Source organism: Stegostoma tigrinum, chromosome 19, assembly GCF_030684315.1.
Source record: "Stegostoma tigrinum isolate sSteTig4 chromosome 19, sSteTig4.hap1, whole genome shotgun sequence".
Taxonomy (NCBI): domain Eukaryota; kingdom Metazoa; phylum Chordata; class Chondrichthyes; order Orectolobiformes; family Stegostomatidae; genus Stegostoma; species Stegostoma tigrinum.
In genome coordinates, this window is record NC_081372.1 from 37,127,753 (window position 1) to 37,152,997 (window position 25,245).

Here is a 25,245-nt window from a genome sequence, read left to right on the forward strand (position 1 = left end):
AAACATGGGGATGCTGGGTAATAATCAACCTGCTTCGCGGTGTTGCTGCTTTTAGCAGGCTGTAATACATACTCATGCATCTTTAAAGGTACTACAACAATTGATTTTTTTTTCAGGGACAAATTAAACATTTGTTCTGCATAGTTAACTCTTAGCATTAAGTGGTCCAACAGCGCACAAAAACAAGATTTAGATTTTACCAGGAATGGCCCAATAAAATGAAATTTGATTTCCCTCGTACCAATTTTTAACTGATATCGGTGCATTTCCAATGGAACTGTAACATAAGTTGAACTGTAACCAACGATAAGCGGATGTTTCAGTCATGCTATCCTTGAACTTTGTAATTGTTGAAACAGCACAGAGATAAAAGAGCAACCTAATGAATTACAACCACAGATAATAAAATGTGGGGCTGGATGAACACAGCAGGCCAAGCAGCATCTCAGGAGCACAAAAGCTGACGTTTCGGGCCTAGACCCTTCATCAGAGCATCAGCTCTGATGAAGGGTCTAGGCCCGAAACGTCAGCTTTTGTGCTCCTGAGATGCTGCTTGGCCTGCTGTGTTCATCCAGCCCCACATTTTATTATCTTGGAATCTCCAGCATCTGCAGTTCCCATTATCTCGAATTACAACCACAGTTCATTTCATACGTGAATGAACGGTGATCATTCTAAGTTCTGTTCAGCTGAGTGATGGGAATAAAACGTATTATTTGACATGCAGGTCTTTATAGCTCATTGTATAGTTCATGATATGAATAACATTTTCCCATAAATCCTAAAAATGTTTAACAATTTCTTCCAGCTACATGCATTAGCTTTCATTTACATCCACAATTGGGCCCAATTCAGAGACACAGAAAGAGCATGGAAACAGGCCCAAATTGACTTAGTTTCTTAAACTGAATTTGTTTCATTTGCCTGCCTTTGGCCCATATTCCTCCAAACCTTTTCTATCCTTCTACTTGTCAAAAATGTGTTATGGGTACAATTACCACACTTTTCTCTGACAGCTCTTTCCATATATGCACCTATTTATGAAAAAGTTGCCTGTCAGGTCCCTTTCAATTTTTTTGCCACTCACCTTAAACATAAACCCTCCCATTTTAGATTCCTTGACCCTGGGGGAAAAGACCTTGGCTATTCACCTTTTCTATGCCCCTCAAGATTTTAAAAGCCTCTAAGTCACTCCTCACCCTCCTATGCTCTACGGGAAATAAAAACAGCCTGTCCAGCCCCTCTTTATTAAAGAAAAAAAAAACCCTTTCCGGTCTTGGTAACATCCTTAAATTTTTTCTTGCACCCTGTCCAGCTTAATAACATCCTTCCTGTCGCAGGGCAACCAGGATTAAATGCAGTGCTAATGGGAACTGCAGATGCTGGAGAATCCAAGATAACAAAGTGTGAAGCTGGATGAACACAGCAGGCCAAGCAGCATCTCAGGAGCACAAAAGCTGACGTTTCGGGCCAAGACCCATCAGAGCTCTGATGAAGGGTCTAGGCCCGAAACATCAGCTTTTGTGCTCCTGAGATGCTGCTTGGCCTGCTGTGTTCATCCAGCTTCACACTGTTATCCAGAATTAGTTGCAGTTCTCCAAACATGACCTTACCAAGGTCTTGTACAGCAGTAATGTGACATCCTAACTCCTGTACTCCATGCTCTGACTGATGAAACCAGGCATGCCATCATCACCCTGTCTACCAGTGATGCCACTTTCAAGGAAAGTATGTCATTGCACCCTGTAGCGCTCTCTGTTCAACAACACTCCCATTAACTGAGTTTCGCTCTGGCTTGTTTTACCAAACTGCAACACCTCACATTTATTTGAATTAAACTCAATCTACAATTCCTTGGCCCAACTGATCAGAACCCCTTTTTAATATCTTGTATAACATTCTTTGCTGTCCACCATGCCAATTTTGTGTCATCCACAAATTTACTGATCATGCTCTCCTAAACCCTAGGTTGTTTTCTATAAGTGACAAGCAATGGACTCAGCACCACTCTTAAGTTACTCTTTTGCCCTTAATAGACTTACATAATCTCTAGGTTCTTCTTAACCCTATCTGTCAAAGCTGTCTCAGGTCACCTTTTTACCCTCCTGCCTTAAAATGTACTCCTGCCCCCCTATACTCAAGGGGGTCAAATACCCGACATGCCTCATCCATTTTCTTGACCAGAGCATCTATGTCCGGTCATAGTCGTTCCTAGTCCTGTCTGTCCCTCAGTCACGTTTCTATATTAGCTTGAAATCGCAGTCCCAGGATCCCATCCACGTGCAGAGTTCCTCTGCCTTACTGGTCAGACCTCTTGAAATAAATGCAGTTTAATTCAGTCTTCCCTCATTCCCTGCTTTGCTCTTGCCTGTACTAGCCTCGGCCATCTCGTGTCTCACTTCTGCTTAGGGTCCAATGGATAACCGGGTAATCTGCCACACTTTAGCTGCAACTGAAGTTTCAAACAATTTTTTCATCATTATATAGAGAAGAATAAAAAGTTAGACATTTGAATTGTCACTGAACTAGTTCATTTCAGTCTGACCCCTCAATTTATGCTTAGAGTGTAATGAATTATGAAAGATAAAATGATTTAAACAGTCCATTCACTATCGTAAAATCAGAGTCCCCTGGCATTCAAATTTTCCTAATTAATCACAGATGCATTGACACTTTTTTCATAATATCAATTTCAAGTTTTCATTTCAACGGAATATGAGTGTTGATATAATAAGCAGTAGACATATTTACTCTGCATCTTCAGCTAAGGTGATGTAATAGGAATTGAAGACTTTAAGACCCCATAAACAATATTTAAATGATAAATTAACCAGCTAACACAATCTTTCACATATCTATGTTTATTCTTGCTTCAATCGGCTTCACTAGTAATGTATGTCACAAAATTGCCAGATTTTACAAGCAATGTTTTCTATCCTACCCGCTGACTTGGGTCAGCATTTGTATTTTAACTTCTGTATTAGAGGTTGATGCTTCAAAGTCCTGCTTCACTTCTGTGGACATAAAAGGCTCACACTTTAGTTCAGCGTTGATAGAGTACTATATAGGGTTCATCTAACTGTTCAGATGAATGTAAATGATCCTAAAAAATATTTGATGAACACTATATGCAACATCCTTTCCTCGAGCCACACAATCTAATTTTAAACCTTAGAGTGTAGGGGTGCTGCATTTACCTACACTAGAGTACCATTTACTTTAACATTACAAATTTGATCTGTTAAAGCAGCTTATTGTGAAGTGATAAATATAAACTATTCAACTGGATCTTATTTTTAACCATGTTCTTTTGGCAAAAGGAACTCAACAACACCATGAGCAGCATGGAGAGTGGGTTGCTGGGGGATTGTTTACATTGATAAATACAAGGCATTGCACCTGTCTGGGATAGGTTAAATTGTAATAGGTTTTTTGATCAAATCAAATGAATACAATTGACAATTACAAATTACAAATGATCTTCAATTATAAAACTTAAGTATTCTGCAATACGAGGTGAAAGGATGGAAGGATCATTTTTGTTTTGGATTTGCAGATTTCCCTAAAAGGGACTCCGAAATAATTCCAGAGAGGCTGACATCATTCATCAACTTATGTGTAATTCACACATGCATATTTCTTGACACTGGTCTAGCTTCCTCAGAGCCAGCTCCCAGGAGCAAACAGAACCGCTGCCGTTCCTATTTACTTCTGTCAGCTAGGGCTTCCTAATTGGACCAGGTTAACAGCCCCAATCGTGGAACTCATTCTGTAAGGCCTATCTGGCTGATCTTGTTACAATCACTACATCCCTCTCCCTCTCCGGCGAGGGACATTCGTCTGTTATTTTTCGTCTAGCCTCTCCTGGGGTGTTTTTGCGCTGGGTTCAGTTCCTCCAACTCAGCCTCGGGTATAAGGGGTGTGTACCAGACCGTAACACGCCTCTCACCAGGTTTGACGCAAGAAATTAATCCTCTCTGGTGGTAAAGGCATTACGGCTGTCTCATCATAGTGTCCATCTCAGATTCAGATGTTTCTTCAACACTGAAATGGTTGGCATGGGGGGAGGGGGGGTGGTGTGGAAAGAGGAGGAGAGGAAGAATCCACAGGTTCCGGCAGCCTTTCCAGCTGTTCTGTGGGGCCAGATATGGGTTTTCCTGTTTTATTTGAGCGTTTGCAGCTTTCATGTGGCCCACATTCTTGTTCAGGACTGCCTCACCTACCCAAACTTTGTAGGTCACAGGACCCTACCTCAGGTTGTCCATGCCTCCTGCCCATCTCATTGCAGGAAAGGTGATCCAATAATCAAAATCAGAACTGGGACAGTTTGTTATTACAATGAAGCTGTAGACAGTTTCTTTAAGCCTGCCTTCAAAAGACTGGCTAGCTTTTTCCTGCCAGAACATTAGCCAGCAGATGATAGAGCCATCATTACATGCTGAGTGCCATTCACTTTAGGAAACTGTAAAACCCTGCTACTAAAATGATAGCTGATCTGGTGACCAACACTTGCAGGAGCCCATCTATTGCGAAAGATGGTTGCAACTTTTCCATCATTGTTCCAGTGTTTGACAAATTAACTCTATGCAGGTCCAACCACTTTGGTGTGCGCATCCACAGTAACTTCTGAAGATAGAGCCCATGAAAAGGACCTGCATAGGTCAACGTGCAACAGAATCCAGGTTTACCCAGTCATTCCCCACAAATGTGGGGAAGTAGCTGGTGGAATTTTGCTGGCAAAATTCTTTGCTGGCACTCTGGGCACTGCGCCACCAAATGGCTGTCAGCATATATTCCTGGCCACCAGACAAACTTGTTGACAACATCTTCATTTTTGAAACCCCTGGATGAGCCTGGAGTTCAGCCATTATTTGGCAGTGACCTTTGCTTGTGCCAAATCACTTTTATTTCCCAAAATTAAAATGCTCAACTGATTTGGTCTTGCTGGGTCCAGAAAGGTCTCGGTTTTGGTTGTGATGGCCCATTTCCCCCCACCATTGCCTCTAGCTGTCATAGTTATGCCAAGATCGGATCTTTTATCATCCACAGTCTTATTATCAGCAGTGTCCTGCAAGTTTCAAACCAGAACAAACTCTTCTAGTGACAACACCACTGGTGCTGCATCTGCCAGTGGGAGATGGCTCAATGCGTCTGCATTTGTTGCTTCGCTTCCTGGATGATGTTCCAGTTTGTGATTGTAAACACTTATAATGAGAGCCCACTATTGAATTCAACCTGAGGCTATTGATCGCATGACAAGACCTAGCAGGGGTCTGTGGTCTTATACTATTACAAATTTGCATCCATAAGAAAAAAAATGGTGAAACTGTCTTACACCAAAGATAACTGCCAAACCTTCCTTCTCTGTCTAGATCTATTTGTGCTCTGCATCAGCACAAGTTCAGTAAGTATATGCTCTTGCGAGTTGCTCTCCATCAGACCATCTGTGAGCTAACACTATCCAGATACCATGCAGGAGGCATCGCACATCAGCATTACAACTTGCTTGGGATCACAATGTGCAAAAACCTTTGAGCATAGCTGCTGCTTCACATCCCTACAAGCTACATCTTGGCTAGGAAACCAAGACTGACTTTCTCAATAGCAGACAGAAGGATGCCAGGATAGAAGCCAGGTTACATATTGACATTCCATAATAATTCACCAATCCAAGGAAAGACCCAAGCTCGTCTACAGATGTGGGAGCCAGAGCACCTTAGATTGACCTCACTTTAACCTCACCAGGTTATACAGTGGGTATAACCTGGTCTTGTCAATTGTCACCCAAGTAGGTCATTTGGGGTGCCTGGAACACTTGCTCTTCCCTTCTAAGAGGGCATACACCCACCTAGCAGAAACATGCAAGGACTATGTCCTAGTTCTAAGTGTTCTTTATTGGTCTTCCTTGTCTTTAGGATGTCATCTAGATAATGCAATCTGGGGTACATTTTGTGAATTGTTCTCCATTGGCCTATATCATTTTTCAGTGTACAGTGATTACCAATGTACAAGACTGTCATTTGGGTAAAACTGTTACAGGTATTAACTGAGCAAACTTCAGGAACCCTCAGCTAAACCACAGTTGCAGGTAGGCATGGCTCATGCCCAGCTTTGTGAAGGACAGCCTGTGCCACTGCACCCCCCTCCCTCCCCACCAGCTTGTGTTTAAGTCCTCTGTGTAAGGGACTGAATATTTGTCCTGATGCAAAACTTGGTTTACCATTAATTTAAAATCCCCACAAAAGGCGAACCAATCTACCGGTCTTCACAATCGGAATGAACAGTTGCCCATTTGCAAACTGTACTGGTTTGATGATTCCTTTGCTCTCCAGCCTTCTACATTTCTGCCTCTACTTTTGCATGCAAGGTAAATGGCATTGTGCAGGCCTTGTAGTATTGTGGAACCGCTTCCTGGATAACATGCACGGTGATGTATGCTATGTTAGTCCTCAGATCTTCTGGAAAAACCTCTGGGTACTTAACTAGGACTTCACTCATGCAGCCATTTTCAATCAAAAAAGCATCGAGGTGAATCTCTCTCAAACAATTTCACCCCATCAAGTTTGGGCTAGATCTTTTTACTACAATCGATGGTAACTGAAGCAGCTGCTTCGTGTGAGACCAGAAACGAAGTTATACCCAGAATCTGTAAAGATCCCCCAGTAGATTCTCAGCCTAGCCAAGGCATTGTGCAAATATAAGCATTGGAGTCCATAGGTCAACTATTTTAAAGACCGGTTCTGTGATCATTACTATAGCTGCGCCAGTACAAACCTCCATTAGTACTGGGTGACCATTTAACCAGATGTCTATTTTGATTGGTTCTGATTTGGATGTTACTAAGCAATTTAACTGTAGGTGGACTTTCCAGAGTGTGCAGTCTCCTGGATACCAGCCTACAAATTCTCTTAGCAAATTCAGGCCTAGTGGGACTCTTTTGCTGTTAAGCCCACCTTCCAGCAGCAACTACAGTAGCTTGCCAGCCCAGATCCTGAACAAAATGTCAACTGTTCAGCAGAGTTTGGCACCCTTTTCTAAAAAAAAGGGTTGTGCTCTGGGCTGACAGAGCCCCTCAGTTCAGGGTAGGTCCTTAGTGAGGCTACACAATTGCTTTCACTCAAATGGTGTCCCCAAAGCTCAGTCAGCCTAGTGGGAGTGTTCACATCCATCAGAATGCCCCGTAATTCCTTGTGCTACTGTAGTTTTTAAGAAAAATGACAAATCCAGTTGGGGCTCAGCTAATAGGCACTTTTGCTTGGCTAAATCATTAGTCTTACATACCAAGCAAACAAGTCTGTCAGAATCTCATTAAAAGGTTAAACCAAAAAGTCTTTTCAACTCTCGAAAGATTTCTGTATTAGGTGCCTCAGGATACATTAGGTTCCCTATAACTTAAATACCTGCAGGTCCACAACAAGGAATTCTCCTGACAGGTTGCTTTTCCTCTGTCTCTATGTCATTTGCTGGGGGGGGGGGGGGGGGGGGCGGGGGTAGAAAAGACACTAACTTTCTTTCCACAGTCTGGGCCCAGCCTTCGATGGCAGGATCGAACAAGTCAAGCTTTTCAAATCATGTTATGGTGCCAGAAATGCTTACCCAAACTCAAACATGACTGTTGCAAGCAAATTTCTTGAGAAGCATATTTTTTCTCTTTTGTCACCATTGAAATAACTCCTAGAGGCTGGCATCCCATCACCAAGTCACCCTTTATTTACAAATGCGTAGTACTTGACACTGGTCCAACTCCCTTTGAGAGCTGGCTCTCAGAGTCAGTTTATTTCTGTCAGCCAGAGTTCCCTGACTGGACCAGGTTAACTGCCCCAAGCAGGGAACTCACCTGCTTGACCTTGATACAATTACTAGACTCAAACTAGGCATGGCACATTTTCACACACAAACTCTGTTCACTGACAATATTACCCCACTGCAAAAAGGAAACCTCCAATTTTCACTAAGAATTCCTTTTGGCTCATCAGATAAAGGTTGGTGAGTTAATTAATATCAAACGGTGACAGCTCTGCCAATGACTGTAATCCAATGTGAACTAGGGTTGAAACACTGCAACTAATTCTATTTGAACTTTAGAAATGTTGCATTTGCTATTTTCCAAATTAAAATTACACCATTAAACCAAAGTTAGGCAATTTCAAGTCATATCTGTGTCTCATAACTGCAGAATGGGCAGTGTTTGCACAGTCCATTTCATTGCCCTTGATCAATGTGTTTGTGAGGTGGGTATTTGTTCACTTATTTACTTTAATTCTGGCCTCTTGGATAAATCCAAATTTAATTTGCTGTACAATTTAACTGTTTAGACGTTAAGATGTTAACTTCTTTTTCTTGCTTTCCGATAAGTTCTTAAAACCCATTTGACCAAGCTTTTCGTTATCTGCCTTTATGTCTCCCAATAAGTGACAAATGTTGCTTAAAAACACTTCTGCAAAACATCTTATTATATTAATTGTGCTGTAGAAATTGAAGTTGTTATCATTATCATCACTTCCAACTTATCTACTAAACTAAAAACAGCAACAGGACTTGCAAGTGATGCTGCAGTCAGGGAGATTGGGCATTTCCAGTTGCTTCTGTAAGCTAACATTAATTTTTAAAATACTTTCACTGATAATACATCCTTCCTCATCAACATGATGTTGAGTGTAAAATTTTAGGCTACACATGGGCACAAAAGAACGAGCCATTGGAAAAAGGCAAGTGGGTTCAGACATGAATATGCAGGGAAAACTGGGTTGCAAAGGATAGGCAGTTTATGACGTAGTATTGACAATTTTCAAGAATATAAAAGGTATAGAGAATCAAGAAAAATAACTTTCTACAATGATTGTGGCCTCATGGCACCTTCCCTCCCCCACCCCCCACAACAATTTAAGTATTTGAACTGATCATGTGCACATTTGAGGCAAAATTTATGTTCATCTTCTTGATCGGATATGGAGAAACGAAAGGTTCAAAATCCAAATGGAAACAATGATAAAATACAAATTGTGCCAGTTCAAGACTCAAAATTCAATACAATCTACCTACTGAGGGCAACATATGCAAGATACCACAATTCCTATTTACAACATGCTTTTTAACTGATGATCTAGTACAAGTTGTACCACACAATATTCATCAGATCATGGATTTTTCCCCAGCCATTGCAATTGTTTCTTTTTAAAACACTGCTGGCTTTCATATGGGAAAAAAGTTTATTTACATTCTCCCTCCCCCCCCCAACAAAGAATGTACTTAAATGCTTCTGATAAAACAAATTCACATCCTTTCAGAAGAATTGTAGAATTTACTGAATTTTATATTTAATAATTTAAAGTGGAACAATTGAATACCTCTCCACAACATACAACTGAACACATTTGGATAGATTCCACACAGTAAGTGGCCAACTGATTGAGCATTCTACTTCTCCTCACTACTGTTGGCTCACTGTTCTGGGACAGGTCAGAAACACTCTACCCGTAGGCCCAAGGGGAGCAGTCGAGAGCCCAATAATATCAATAGTCCTCGTTACTCTCAGACCCTGGCAGACAGCTTACGCTGCTGCTGGCCTCAATATTATTTTTTCACACTCCTAATTCTGTTCTCTCTGCTGCCTTATGTTTTACTGAGTAGAAGCTCCATGATGCAGTATCTGACCAACAGGATATTATAAATGCATCGTTACCTTGCATCTGTGCCATGTCCTGAAAGAATAAAGTAAAAGATGTCCCCATCTGATTCAGGTAGGCATGTCAGCAAGCCAGCAAAGAATGATAGGATAAAAGGCAGTGTAATAGGAATGTTATAGAGTCAACCACCTCTATTGTAAGTCTATCAACTCGCTTCCACATGGAGGAGTTAAGATCCACCCCATCATTTGTGGAATATAAATAAATAGCTTCTGCACAAAAAAAGTTCTCACTCTTCCTTGCAAATCTCTATTCCACAGATCTTGATATTTCCTTCTGTAGCTGACAGATTGTTCGAGACCAAACAGGGAATTTTCTATATTTTTGAAAGATGAAGATCAACTTCCAATTTTATACAACCTTGCTTTTTCATTAAAGTGTAAAAAGCCACCTATACGCATCAATGAGAACTTTCATCTGGAGATGGACTGTCACTCTCCATCACAAATACATGTAAATTAGCAATATTTTAAATTCTATTCCTTTGATTTTATTTTTGCAATTTAATTGAACAAATTTTAAACGCAACACATTCAAACACCAGTTTATTTTAATCAAATGAAAATTAGTTGGTTTTACTTCAACAAAATCACACACCAAAATAGTTCAGTTATACATGTCAACACAGTCCCTTCAGTATGATTTCAAGAGGTAGATATTAAATTGAAAAACTGGACTCAAAATCCTGCTGCATTAATCCTTGTACTAGCCTTGGAAAATCAGATAACTTCCTGGAACCTTGTGAACAGCTCTGCTGATGGGAAAGATGATGTGGATTAAAGGAGAGAATATGTTGCAGAGTAAACAGATAATCCTTTGGATAGCAGCAGATGCGGGGGGGGGGGGGGTGAGAAAATATTAACAAGAGTGAAGAGAAAAACTGAACCACGCAGGTGAAAGCTACTGACCAAATCATCTTCCCATCTCCCTTAATCTACACCTAAAGATAAAGCATCTACTTTACGACTTCAGGAAATTGTGCCTAGATGCACTGGTAATTGAGCTATTAAGGCCATAATTTGTTAAAATGTTTAAAATTATGTACATAATCAAAAATAAAATCTTCCACAAACCAGTGCAAATCAAACACAATAGAATGTAATAATTCATTTTTCATTAGAGTTGTGATCCAGGGTTTTGTTTATTAATGATTTGAAAATAGGTTTAATCACCACATCTGAGTATTTTACAATATCACGGTGTTACAATCCTCTATTTGAGGGACCACTTAACATAATGCAATTTTCTAAGTAACATACTGAATCATTTACTATTTTAAAAGTTGTGTACGATATTAAGTAGATGTATCAAGTAAATATGAAAATAAAACTTGTTAACATAGGCACTAGTTGACAATGTATCTTAAAAAAGATATAATTTGAAGAGCCTTCCTGAATTAAATGAATTTTCCAATTTCAACTTGAGAGTTTTGACCAGTTAAAAGAAACATAATGGGATGTGGGTATTGTTGACTAAGCTGGCATGTGTTACCCGTTCCTCATTGCCCTTGAGTAGATGGTGTTAAGTGTCTTGATGCACTGCAGTCCTTGGTGTATCAGAGTCCCCACATTGCTGTTAGGGAGGAAGTTCCTGGCTTTTGACCTAGTTATAGTGAAGGACCAGCAATGCAGTTCCAAAATCAGAATCAGGAGTGGCTTGGAGGAGACCTTGAGTGGTGCTGTTTCCATGTATCAGGTGTTCTTCTCATTCTAGTTGATAGAGATTGTGGTTTAGGAGGGAGCTGTCATAGTGACCTTGGTGAGTTACTGCAGTGTAAATAGCAACTGTGTGTAGCATTTATTTCAGTCGTGAAGGTGGTAGTGGATGGGTGACAATTCAAATGCATTGCTTTGTCCTGAATAATGTGATGCTTCTTGAGTGCTGCTGGAGCTGCCCTCATTGAGGTAAAGAGAGAGCATCCCATCTCACACTATTTTTGCCTTTTAGATAGTGTGCAGTCAGTTCAGAAGACTAGAGGGGAGTCACTTGCCTCAGGATTCTTTGTTTCTGACCTGCTGTTATAAGCACAGTACTTGTATGGTTCTTCCAGTTCAGTTTTTAAGTCAACGGATGTCCGAGCGTGGAGAATTCAGTCATGGTAAGATCATTGAACATTAAATGATAATGGTTAGAGTCTTATGTTGGAGATGATAAATATGGGCAGGATCTAATAATCAAACTAAAATTTTAAAACATTGCAAGTATTTCGACTATTTCTTATATTTATCTTTCTCAATAATATTTATTGCTGTGGGATCTAATTATCTGAAGTTGCCTGATATTTTAAGTAGACGATAGCAATTGTACTCCAGTCTTGGTGAAAAGCTAAACAAGGAACAAAAACACAGAATGTCTCTGTCTGGAATGTATTTTGAAATTTAAAAGCCATTAATGTAACAAAATTTATGAAAATGGCTGTACATAGGATCAGTTGGACTTTGTTGCCCAAAACAGAAGTCAGTGACAAAACCAGTGGGTCTGATTTCCATAAAGATTAATAAAGAAAAATTGATGACTTTATTCACATACAACACTGACAATATTCCACACCATGATTTAGCTTTTGAATTAAAGTACCCATGATGATTTAAGTTATGAATTTATGTTCAGGGAAAAAAAAATGTTTAAATTGCCTGGTCTGGACGGACAACTAGTCTCACACACACACACACACAAACACAACATCTTCAATCATTAAGTAACAAAAAAAAACACATTCTTCATGGAACTAAGGTTTACAAGTTTGAAGTGGTTACAGTTTTGACCTTAAAATTGACAAGTATGCTGTACCATAAAAATTCTTTTCAAATTAAACTGCCAGATATGTACCTGTCTAGTTCCCGAATAATTAATGTATATACTCATATTCTGTTGATGCCAGGACAGGAGCACTCTAGATTTCCTGACATCTGAATACTTTGTTTTTTTAAAAGTCCTGATCTTATTAATGTAGCATTGATGTCTGCTTGGTACAGTGGAATTCCTCTTTTCGCTGAACCTTCAATATCTATTGAGACCCATATCAGTTCAGGTGCTGATTGTTAGGAGTGATGATGCCATCAGGAGTATTTGTATGCACGAAACGTGTTAATCAATAAATGAATGCTAAAAATGTCTCGCCTATTTTAGAACCGTGTTAAATCTCCACACTTGGATCTAAAACTGATTTCTAGCCAATAAGCATAATTATTTTCCTTAGCATCTATGTTTTAGGTAGGAAGAAGTCAAGTGCCTCAATAAAGAATGAGATTTTTAAAAGAAAAAACTGTACTGTATAGTTAGGAAGTGAAAAAAAGTGTAAATAACATGAACAGATCATATTCAATTAGCCAGATTAAAGTGTTAAAATTGCATAGGGTAAAAGAATGCAAAGAAATAATTATAAAAGGTAAGAGTTTGTGCAACTTTTAAAAAATAATTATATCAAAGATTTCAGTTTAACAACAGTGTTGTTATATTACTTTTACTCATAACACAAGAATGGTTCTGGTATCGTAACATTAGTATTTATAATATCATGAATTTCAGCATTAGTCACAACTTGATACTTGTGAAAATTGTCTATCCCTAGACCAATCAGCAATCTCAAGGTTGAACATGATTTATCAATCTGAAAAAAAATTAAATCAGTTCAAAAACATGGTAAAAGTAACAACAGAAATCCACATTGTCTGTAGACGTAACTCAAAATTGGCCTTTTTCCTTTGAAAAAAATGTGCATGGAGTTGAAGGTGTTGAATTTGAATTTGATACCAGCAGACAAGTTAGATGCTCTGATCATGCTGTAACAAACATGGATCAGCAAACAAAAAAAAGCTAATTCTACACTTCAATTTCTATGTGCCATTCAAATGCCTCTGGGAGGTGGTAAGAATCAGAGTCTCCTGGCAGGCATGCTTGATGCAGAGTGGGGAACCCATAAGTTACAGCCTCAGTCACTAACCTGTTGCCAGTCTCCAAGAAAAACTAGGTACAGAAACAGATGAAAACATGTAGCTTGTGTTATGCGTCTTTAGGTGCAGAGGTAGAATATAAAAACTTGCAATTTAAATTCAAGATTTCACTATTACTTAGAAATTTCCACTACTACTCATGTATGATGTGTCATTTTGGTGTCCCCTTGTAGATGTTTTCAAATCATCAGATCAATTAAGCTTCTAGAATGTGATCAATCAGAACAAACAATTCATTCATTCATTTGTTCATTCATTTATTGCACTGCTGGAGCTTTTGAAGCATTTGAAGTCATTACTCTAGTTGCACAGTTTTGTTTGTTCAAGTTGTACAAGTTTTAGTACACGATTACCATTTCAATATGTATTGTCTTAACCGAATCTCAGAAGTCAGACTTCTCAAATTAACCGTTCACTTAGCTACACTTGAATGGAAAACCCTTATATGTTCTATTTCCTGGAGCAGTGTAAAAGGCCACATATTTCCAGTAGCAAAATCAACTTGATAAACAACTGGTTACTTTATCACTGTGATGTCATTACTTTGATATGACGCTGCAAATGTTATAAATCACTAATAATTCACAATGCACAGAAATTGCATCTGTCACTAAATCATCTCAGTTTCCAGCCAATGAGGATGTTAGTTCTTCAATTGTTGGGAACTCTTTGTATACCCAAATCTTGGCTTATTACTTTTAAAAGTTGATCATGTCACTTCAATGTTGACCTTTCAATTTTTTTCATACATTTTCCACCTTTCAGGGACATCTCCATATCACAAAGATACACACGTTTCAGTTCATGAAAACATTCTTTCAAAAAAAAAGGGGCAAAAAAAAGTATGCCCAGATCCAACAAGATGGGTGTTCATTTGAATACCCATTTTTGTTGGGGCTAACATTGTCATTTCTGGGAGATCATTCATCCCATAAGTAGATGGCATTCAAATTTGACATTTGATTCTGTTGAGCAAAAGACAAGAAACCCCTAAGGAACAAACACTACCTTCAAGGATTGACTTGAAACACAACTAAGAGAGCGAGGAATACAGCTTCCTATTCACTCCCATTTTCTGGATACTAATGACTTCACTTGACAAACTCAAAAGTCCACTCTTAGAACGAACTTATCCAACTGCTGTGTTTCAAACATAAGCAACACATTTTGTTACCCTTATTCGGAAAGCCACTATTTCATTTCATCCTGCTCCCATTCGCCTGTGTTTAAATCCCAATAAAATAAAATCGAGAAACCCTGGTAGGGGAGTTAGGATCAATGAAACTCGCAGATTGGTTTACACGTAGAACAATGGTACAAATCCAGCTCTCATCAATTGGTGTTCCCTCCCCCAGCTCCGCGTGAAAATTGCTTTTAAACGGACATATATCTCACGCATCAATGCACAAAGACTTGACAGATACAAAGTTTGCAAGGCTCAAACTCAAACTACATTCATGTCAAGAAACAGGCGGAGAGTGAAATGAAATTTACGCCGTTTCTCTAAACAATGAATGCTTCAATTCAATTCAATTGGACAGCTCTCAAACCCAGTTAAAGCACATCTTGTTTTTTTCAACCAAAACGAGTGAAATATAGTGGAGCTATACATCAATACACAGCTTGAAGAAATAGCTAGCGGTTGCAGTCGGCAGAAACAGGTTCCGCAGACAGGGCCAGCATTAGACGAGAGGAGGAAAACATTTCCATCGGTTCAACGACAAACAAGAAAAAAAAGCCTGAATATCTCGCCTCCCGACACAACTGAGCAATGAAAGTTTTATCAAAGCTGCAGAGTCGCTGGGAAGGGATGGGTGGGGAGAGGTTTTCTTACACATTTCCAGTGATCCGGCTATTTACGGATCTCTCAAGCCTCTGTTGCGAAGTAACGGTACTGGGCGCAGCCTGTCTCAGGATAGAGGATCGCATTTGAACATCTCAGTGCCCTTACCTTTAAGAAAACTCTGGCCTTCTAAAACACTCCTTGAAATAAACGCGGCATACACATCTTCAGAAAATCCAGTCCTACACGAGGGTATTCTCCCTTCAGCATCCGCTGTCGGTGCCTGAGATGATCAAGCAGAAAATTCCCCATTCAAACTTATTGCGGGTTAAAACTACTCGGAGCTGGGCAGTTAAATACACACACACACACACACAGACACACACACACAAAACACAATTTGAAGCATTCAGGAAACAATACAGCGTAAAGCCCGTACACATATCAGAGATGAAACAAGCGACCAAACCGTGCTTTCACGATAACTGCGGCTCGCCAAAAGGCACCGTGCGAGCAAATACACTTATCTCCAGCAATTAAGAAGAATTATCCCCTCACCCGAACTGAGCACATAAGCAGTGCGATCGGAAGGATGGCAGCGGAGGTTGGCATCCTGCTAACTGCGAACCCCCAGCCCCCGACCACCAAAATAATAATTTTAAAAAAGCAGAAAGTCGGGCAAAGTTGAGATGGGGGGGGGGGGGAGAAAACCCGAAGCCCCTGCTTAGCAGCGCATCGGGGCTGTTAATGCATTGGGGGAGTGGAGCGGCTCTACAGCTGCCTCGCTTCTCTGTGTGGCTCTGCACTGGGCTCTTCTCTCTGTCTCTCTGTGTCAATTTCACGCTGCAGGTGCGCGGCGCTTCACTACCTCCCCCCTCCCCCGTCAAAACGTCACTGTAAACCCCGCCCACCGAGGGGCGGAGCTCCAGCGGAAGGCGAGAGTCAGCTCCGCTGAAGGATTTACATGACAATACAGGTACCAGGCACCGCCAACATCTCCGGGCCCTTCTCCCATGTATGTTGGAGAATGCCTTGTTGGAATTAGATTGAACGTTTATTGGTCATATAACAGAATAGCGTTCAAAAAATAAAATTCAGAGGCCTCCCATTTAAAACAAGAAACGTCTTTTTTTCCCCCCCAGTGCTAGCCCGGTTCCACCAAGATATGTATACATAAAATAACCAGGGCCGGCAAAGGTAATTGATTTCTGACCCCAAGGCCTCGCCATATAGGAGCTCCAAGACCTCTATACCTTTCCACTGAGTTCTTTGCAAAAGTCAGTCGGACAGAAGACATGATTTCATGCAGATGTAACGCAAATACCAATTTTACTTGTAAAAATGTGGTAAGTAAATTTGAATTAATGAAGTTATCTGCAATAACAGCCGGAATTCAGTCTTCCCATCACGGGATTTTCTAGCATTTTTCAATCTTATAGAAATCTTTCATTTTGAAATCCAAGCATGTTCCAATATCTGAGTATTACAACTGATTTGAATATACAAGTGATGCAGAGTATCACACTGTATATTCTCCAGGACCATTCCATGATATGCATTTTCTGAAAGACTTTTTTTTCCTAATCAACCTGTTCAAAAATGTTATTACACACCTCTGGAGGACGTGGGACTTGAATAGAGTGGCTACTGCACCACAAGAGTACAAGCCTTTTTTTACTCTTCCAGTTGGTATTGGGAGCAAGGCATTAATTCTTCCAAGATTAAATGGGCTAGATGTACACTAGGTTGCTCTGCCTGAACAAGCTGCCTTCAAATTAAATGCAACCATCAAAGAATACATCTAATGCAAGTTTACGCAGTTCCCATACCATTCAACACTCCTTTGAGAACCGTTCAAATAGTTAAGCCCTTTTCTGGCGAACTACTACAATGGATTTTGTACATTGGATCTGTACACATTTGGAACTGGATCAAAACTGGATTCAACATCATGACATATGAAGTTCTTACAGGCCATCAGGCTTGCAGAGGAGATTTTCATCCCAGTACCAGATTCAAACTTGGACTTGAGAATTTTTATCATATTTTACCAATACTTATACAACAGTCCTCATTTAACATAAAACCTGAGAGCATCTTACGATAGGAGGAGATAGATGCCAGGAAGAATATAAAAGCAATTTGGAATGTAGTTGATGAAATGAAGGTAGAAATGCATTATGATTTTCCAAAGGAATTCCAGAAGGCAGTGCTGTGATGGGTGGAAATTCACCCTTTGATAGTAGTGGAGGGGAGTAGTGAACAAATGCCAAATCAAAACTGTAGGAACTTAGACAAACAAAAAGCCAAATCTATCTGTGCCATAACCCAAAATGCCTGGTGAGATTGGGACTGTGTTTACAGTTGTTTTGATTTGGCTTATGACTTTAGTCTTACACTATCTTCCCTTTTGGCTTTTAATCACTCTTTTATTTCGTTTCAAATTACATTGCCCATCCATTGTACTTAACCTAGTTCCATACCTGTTTAAAAAGCACCAAATCTCTAACTACTTCAGTTCTGACTTGACATCACTGATCTGAAATGTTGACTCCGCTTTTCTCTTCACAGGTAGCATCTGACCTGCAGAGGATTTCCAGCATTCTCTGCTTTTATATTAAAGGACCAGAAGGTCCAGAAGTGGGCGGCACGGTGGCTCAGTGGTTAGCACTGCAGCCTCACAGCGCCAGCGACCCAGGTTTGATTCCAGCCTCGGGCGACTGTCTGTGTGGAGTTTGCACATTCTCCCTTTGTCTGCGTGGGTTTCCTCCGGGTGCTCCGGTTTCCTCCCACAGTCCAAAGGTGTGCAGGCTGGGTGGATCGGCCATGCTAAATTTCCTGTAGTGTTCAGGGGCATGTGGGTTATAGGGGGATGTGTCTGGGTAGAATGCTCCAAGGAGTGGTGTGGACTTGTTGGGCTGAAGGGCCTATTTCCACACTGTAGGGAATCTAATCTGAAAAAGGTATATGATTATGTGGCAACAAAAGAGTTCTTCAGTATTTGAGATTTCCAAAGAAGGATGTAATGCTGAGAATTGATTAACTTTGCCCAGGAGCCTGATAGAACTGGACATAGATTGTATAGGGTCATACATTGTTCTTGGTATGGAAATAAATCCAAATCGCAAAATTCTGGTTTCAATTAAATTTATGAATTCTGGAGGCTGGTGAAGATAGTATTTGAAAAATTGTTCCCAAGGTGATGGAAAGATTATGAAAGGTATCAATAGCAGAGAAGGTAAAGAGATCATAAATAGGCAACATTCTGGAGATGAATAAAGGCAGTGATTGACAGGTTGTGGTTTGCAAATCCAGCACAGTTTTGATGAAAATGCCAAGGTTATTCGCTGCTATATTTGAGCCCAATGAACAGTCAGTATGGAGCTTATTAATATGATATAATATGAAGGCTTAACTCATGTGACTGAAACTAAATTAGAGGATATTATCTTGTAGAATTGGTTTGGTTTCCTGTCCATTCTTTTGTGAAACATGCTGGGAATTTTTTATTCAATTTGGAGATGTTACAGAAGTAACCAAATACAGCTATTGATATTTAAAACACTTTAAAATCTATTTATTGTAGAATCATTGGCTAAAGTCTTAAACTTTCCTTATCAGGTCCTTATGTGTAATGAAAGGTCAGCTCTAATTCACTGAATTGTAGCTAGCTGCTCTGCACCAACAGGATGGTATTGTTGACTTGTCAAAGGGATTATTCTACAGAGAAGGCTAACACAAGGGAACCTGAATAAAAAAAAATGTAGAAATGACCAGGCAAAGCTTCTTTCTTTAAAAAAAAGATGAGGAATATGAAGTCTTGGAAAGCTATGTTAAAAGTAGTGATTAAAGAACCGACTATGTCACAAGTTAAAAAATGTGCAGATTACTCACATTATAGATTTAGTGGCTCCCGTGTCTGAAGATGCACATCGCAGCCAAAGGACTTTATTCTGTCCTGTCCACAGCAAAGCTGTCACATCACCCTACAGAGATAATGGGAACTGCAGGTGCTGGAGAATCCAAGATAACAAAGTGTGGAGCCGGATGAACACAGCAGGCCAAGCAGCATCTCAGGAGCACAAAAGCTGATGTTTCGGGCCTAGACCCTTCGTCACCCTAGAGCACCAGTTTGTCAGTTGAAGGAGTCTATAATCTGGCCTGTGCCAGTTCAAATTGAGTCACCCTTTTTGACTATGTCTCATAGGACCCCAATGCATGACATAATGGGCAAGCTGTAATGACAAAGGTCAAGTGAAACTGTCAAACTATGTCTGAGCCATGGGGTTTTGTAAACCACAATGACCAAGTTTTCTGAATGACTCTAAACAAAAAAATACAATAATAAAATTGCCCTTCTTGTCAAGAATTACTTTAATATAAAGCAGAACCAATATAACCATGTTTAAAAATGCTATTTATCATTCAAACATACAGATAAGTTTTATTTTAAAGGGTTGGAACAACAAAGATAAGTCTAACACAACCACAAAAAATAACATCACTTCCTACAGACATGGGATGGCACGTGCTGTTCTGATGCGCTGTAATTTGCAAACTACTATATAGGATCTCCCATCTATACATTCAATTGCTTTGGCTCACGAGTTGCATTCATTGATATCTGTATTCTATACATGGCCCATTGTTATCTCAATGGCACAGTCCTTCATCTTAGCTAGCTTTAAAACAGATTCCCCAGAGATACTTTCATTTGATCACCCAATAATAAATCCTGTTGAACCTATCTGGTTGTATCCAGTAAAACAGAAAAAGCAAACCAGCTCTCACTTGTTCCTTACAGCAGCCACTTCCTGAACTGTCTTCTCCATGTCTAGCTACATGGATTTTTAAGTTAAGATCCTTCCTATTGAGGTCGCGATGGACCAGTATTACTTGTTGTCCAAGAAAGTTACAATTGATTTCTTTACAATTGATGCCAACTCCGGAAAGTCCTTTTCAGGCATTCTAAAAACAATTATGGATTTCTCACACACATTTCAAATAAATTATGAAACTTCTTTCATTATTTTTTGCTTATGAGCCAAAGGTAACTTCAGGTGGCTGACGGAAAGGTGGTTAAGGGAACATAGAAACAATGTGGATTTCTGAAATGAAATAAAGAAGGGGATATAAGTGGTATGGAGGGGGCATGCAATATATAGGATGTATTGAGGAGGTACGGATAGGGCCTGAGGGTATGAGGGGGCATCAAAAGAGCATGGGGGATAAGATGAGCAAGTGGAGTATGTGAGCAGGCTAAGGGGTAAGGATTTAAGCTGTTGACAATCACATTACAACTAGCCCACCTCCCAGTACATGGAAACCAAAAGAACCGTGGATGTTATCAAACATTGAGCAGAGAACAGTACAGCACAATACAGGCCCTTTGGCCCACGATGTTGTGCCAAACTATTATCCTACTCTAAGATCAAATTACCCTGCATACCCCACATTTTACTACCATCTATGTGTCTATCCAGGAGTCACTTAAATGTCCCTACAAATCAGAGACAAAAATAGAAATTACTGTCAAAGCTCAGCAGGTCTGACATCATCTGTGGAGACAAATTAGAGTTAACGTATTGGGTCAACTGACCCTTCATCAGAACAGCCAAAATGAGCACTATGATGTCTTGGAACACTGTGTGAGAAGTAGTGATTAAACAGTCCCAGTACATGGGGATAAGTATTCTAGCAAGTCAGCCTTGACATCCAAAACTCTCCCCCAACTCAGCTGGTGCCTTGGGCCAGCCTCCCAGGAACAGTGAGCCTGACTCTAGCCTGTTCCTGAGTCCCTGGACAAAGCATGACAGGTGCAGACATCCTGATGGAGATGGCTTTGCAGGGTCTGGAACATGCCTTACTGCTGATACCCTTTTCTTTCATAAAAGTAGGATCCTAAATGCTTTTTGTGGAGGTGGTACACCTGGAAGCAGGATTGAAACTAACAGTCAGGTACTCAATTCCCTTTGGGCTCAGGAGACCAAGTGACTAGGTTTGGTGATGGACCTCAAGCCCCCACCTCTTTCATTTAATTTTCTACCTTGTATTTCCATAAGTATCTGGCCTTTTAAAAATTGGACCTTTGATACTCTCTGTTCATTATTGTTTAAAAATAATTGCTCCATTTCCTGTTTTGTCTATTTGTTCTCATGTAATTCTGCATACTCTTCAAAGCTAGTGTCCTGAAACATTCTTGCCAATTTATCAAGGCCCTGTCTTAAAGTAGTCACACGGTTACTTTTCAAGGTGGATTGTGAGGTGTGTCCTGTTTCTTCTTGGTTTTGATCCTTTATTCATAGTGCTGTACTGAATGCAGGATCTGGGATCTTCCATTTGCCTGCGTGCTTGGCAATGCTGCTGAGAGCTCATTACCATGAATTATAGTAAGGAAGAACTGTGTTCATATCCCCAGATCCCAAGGCTTGCATTCCCATTACAACAAGAGTAATTTAGAAGGTAATGAAAACAGAGTACCTGTTCCTGGTATCGGCTGATACTGGCAGAATTGCTTTAATTTGGAACATGCTGTCTGAAGAAGCTTTCAAGAGATATTGCTGGAGATACTGAAGAGCTCTTGAAGCTCTTTTTTCAGTCTTCCCTGCATTATACTGTACTAGTTTCTGACAGCCCGAAGGCTGCTGAGACCACTGGTTTTCCTTTTGCCTCCTCTCACTGCAAGAAGTTCAGATTACTAGGTATGTGAAGCAAAGTAAGTGTTTCCAGGTATGCAATGATAGAGGAGTGTGAGGTGGAGCACTGCAGGATCGAAGAAAAATTGCTGTATCAGAGAAGAGAATATTCTATAAGAAATTACCCACATCCTCCAAAAGTGTTTTACAGGCCAGGCAGGTACAAAGATGACGTTCATGATGAGCTCTATGTGCTTCACCGACTAAAGTAAAGCAACACACTACTAGGTTCTACGTAAAAACTTGCATAAAGATCATTTGCCTGGCAGCTGTGCCTGTGGCTATGAAATTGATGACTGCACTCAACCTTTATGCCACAGGCTCATTTCAAGCAGTATAGTAGTTCTGTGCAATAACAACCAGGGTGCTGTCCAAGCATATATTTATCAGGTAACTGACACATTTGAGAGAACTAGAGAATTCATCCAGTTTGACATGACAGCAAGGCAGCAATGTGATAAGGCCCATCTATTTTTATCATTTTCTGGATTCTCCAAAGTACAAAATGCTTTAGATGGCACGACTAGGAAGTCCTGCCATTAACCCTGTCAACTTCCTTTATTATAAAAAATACTGAAAAGACTGCATACTTCAATTACATTTTGTTTGATGTAAGAAATTCCTTCAGTCCAATGTCAGAGTTGCATGATGCACTGCACTTCCAGAGCTTTTCAAGGAGTACAGTTCAGTGAACAAATGAATTGTAGAAAGGAAAACACCCCCATTGCAACCAGTTTGGGAGTTGGTTTTGTCAGTTAGCTGGCTGGTTAGTTTATAATGCAGAGTGATACCAATACGGTGCATTCAATTCCTGACACATATTCCCCTCCCCTCTCTTGTCTGTCTTGCGCAGGGAGTGTTCCCTCCGGGACACCCTGGTCCACTCTTCACTCCCAACAAAACACTCCCCCCTCCTCCAACCCCACCAACAGGCCCATGGCAGCCTCTGTTGCAACCATCAAAGGTGTACCGCCTTCCCATTTACTTCCTCCAGTATCCAAGGGCTCAAGCATACCTTCCAGTTAAAGCAGCACCTTTCCAGCACTTCTCACAATCTAGTCTATTGCATTTGTTGGTCACAATGTGGTTTCCTGTACATTGGGGAAATGAAGTGTATATTGCAGAACATCTACAATCTGCTCACAAATAAAAGACCCTGCCACTTCAACACACCAGTCTGTTCCCATGCCAAAATCTCTGTCTCAGGCTTGCTGCAGTGCTCCAGTGAAGCTCAGTGCAAGCTAGAAGAACAGCAAGACATATTCCACTTGGGGACCCTGCAGTCCTCCAGATTCAATATCAAGTTCAATAATTTTAGGGCCATACTCTCTGCTGTGCTAGGCCCCTGCCCCGCACAGCAAGCCTCGATATCACAGTCTGCCATTTCACACAACCTATTGTTAACCACCAACAAATATTCACTCTCCTAGCTAGATTGTTATCTACCCCTTTGTCTGTCCAACTATTCTTCTCTCTCTCTGGGCCCTTTCCCCACCTACTGTTTACTTCTTATTCCCTCACCCCTCTCCATCTTCGGCATAGAAACCAGTATTTTCCCAGCTACCATCAGTTATGAGGAAGGGTCACCGGACCCAAAACATTAACTTTAATTTTTCTTTACAGATGTTTCGGACCTGTTGGGCTTCTCTGGTAACTTCTGTTTTTGTTTCAATTCCGTCTTAGCTGAGATCACAATGAAGACTCAGCCTTTTGAACCTCATCCCTTATTTGAGTTGTGGTGACCCTCAGATTAAACTCACTACCAATCATCTCTTTAATAGCAAAATCAGCGTATGGGATTGTTATGACTTTTACTAAGCAGCTATAACGATAATTTATTGAGAGGACCAGCTATATCTTAAGGAGACATTTTGATTCCCTATATGGATCAGGAACAGCATGGTAATATTTTATAGCTAGTTGTGTCTTGTATTATTGAGTTTTTAAAAAGTCTTGGACATGGAGATTCCAGAGGGCAGTGACCCTACTTACTTTGGACAGAGAACAACAAGGGATAGAGGATAAAGAGTAATTTCACTCAGATGACTTCTTATTAATAATTGCAGTGTTCTTAACTCAGCCATCAATTAACTGTTCCCATGTGGTTAACACCAATAACCTTGTCACTACTGCCTTAATTGTTCTCCTTGAAATATAAACAAGTAACATTTCCTTCAACCTAGAATCCTTCCTAGAAAAGCATATCGCATACTTACCATTTTGCAACCATGCAGGCCTTAATCATCAGCTTTAACTCATCAGCATAAAATAAGAACAACATCTATTCTGTGACGACACATTCCAAAAATAGCAAAGCACAAAATATATTACAGTCACATCAGTTGCTTGCAATTTTCATCTCAAAAATGAACTGTTCAGCCCAAACCTCCATACTAGTGCTTAAGTGCCCAGTTCAACTCTTTCCAATCTACTTAATTAAATTTTGTCAACATATTCTGCACCTTTTTACTTGGCATTCTCTTAAAGATATCTATGCTATTTGCTTCAATAATTTTTCACGTTAGCACTTCCATTCTGATCACCCTGGGGAAGTTGCTTCAACTGGAGTTTCTACTGTGTTTTAAGTGGCTGACATGTTTCTATGAATTCTAGTTTTGGACACCCCACAAGTTAAAAAAGCCTTCTCTGTGTCTACTCTCATCAAAACTCTTCATAATTTTAAGATTATCTGTATGGACATCCCTCAACCTCTCTTTACACAAGGGAAAGAGTACAAGCTTATAATATTAAACAGATGCGCACAGTTTACTGATAAACTGAGTTCAGGAACACTGCAGTTATTCCTGAGCAATCCTCTGAGTGATGTTCCGATAGTTGTAACCGCATTAATGCAACTTGCTGTATGAGTCAGATATTGCTTTTAACAGCATTCAGGACATGTTGATTTCTGCACCTTTTAATTTTTAGATCCCAATTGATTTCACAAAGTATGATTAACACAAAATATCAATTTCTATGCTACCAAGAGATTTTTTATCACACTGTTAATTTCGAAAGCACAGCTGTTTATGCATAATTTACATAAAAATAAAGATGCATTCTCAATACAAGGAACTCAAAAGACACCCCATACTTTCCTTAGATAATAAAATGTGAGGCTGGATGAA

General features: G+C 40.1%; 1 protein-coding gene across 1 annotated transcript in view; it reads right to left on the minus strand.

The window, feature by feature from the left end:
• The window catches only part of LOC125461583 (cadherin-4-like), a 657,666-nt gene extending 641,403 nt beyond the window's left edge, over positions 1-16,263 (minus strand). The window contains exons 1-2 of the mRNA XM_059652818.1: positions 15,981-16,263; positions 15,591-15,705 (exon numbers count right to left, since the gene is read on the minus strand). Of these exons, the coding sequence (XP_059508801.1) occupies positions 15,591-15,705; positions 15,981-16,034 (169 nt within the window). The 5' untranslated portion in view covers positions 16,035-16,263. The remainder of the gene's footprint in view (positions 1-15,590; positions 15,706-15,980) is intronic.
• Between the last annotated feature and the right edge of the window lie 8,982 nt (positions 16,264-25,245).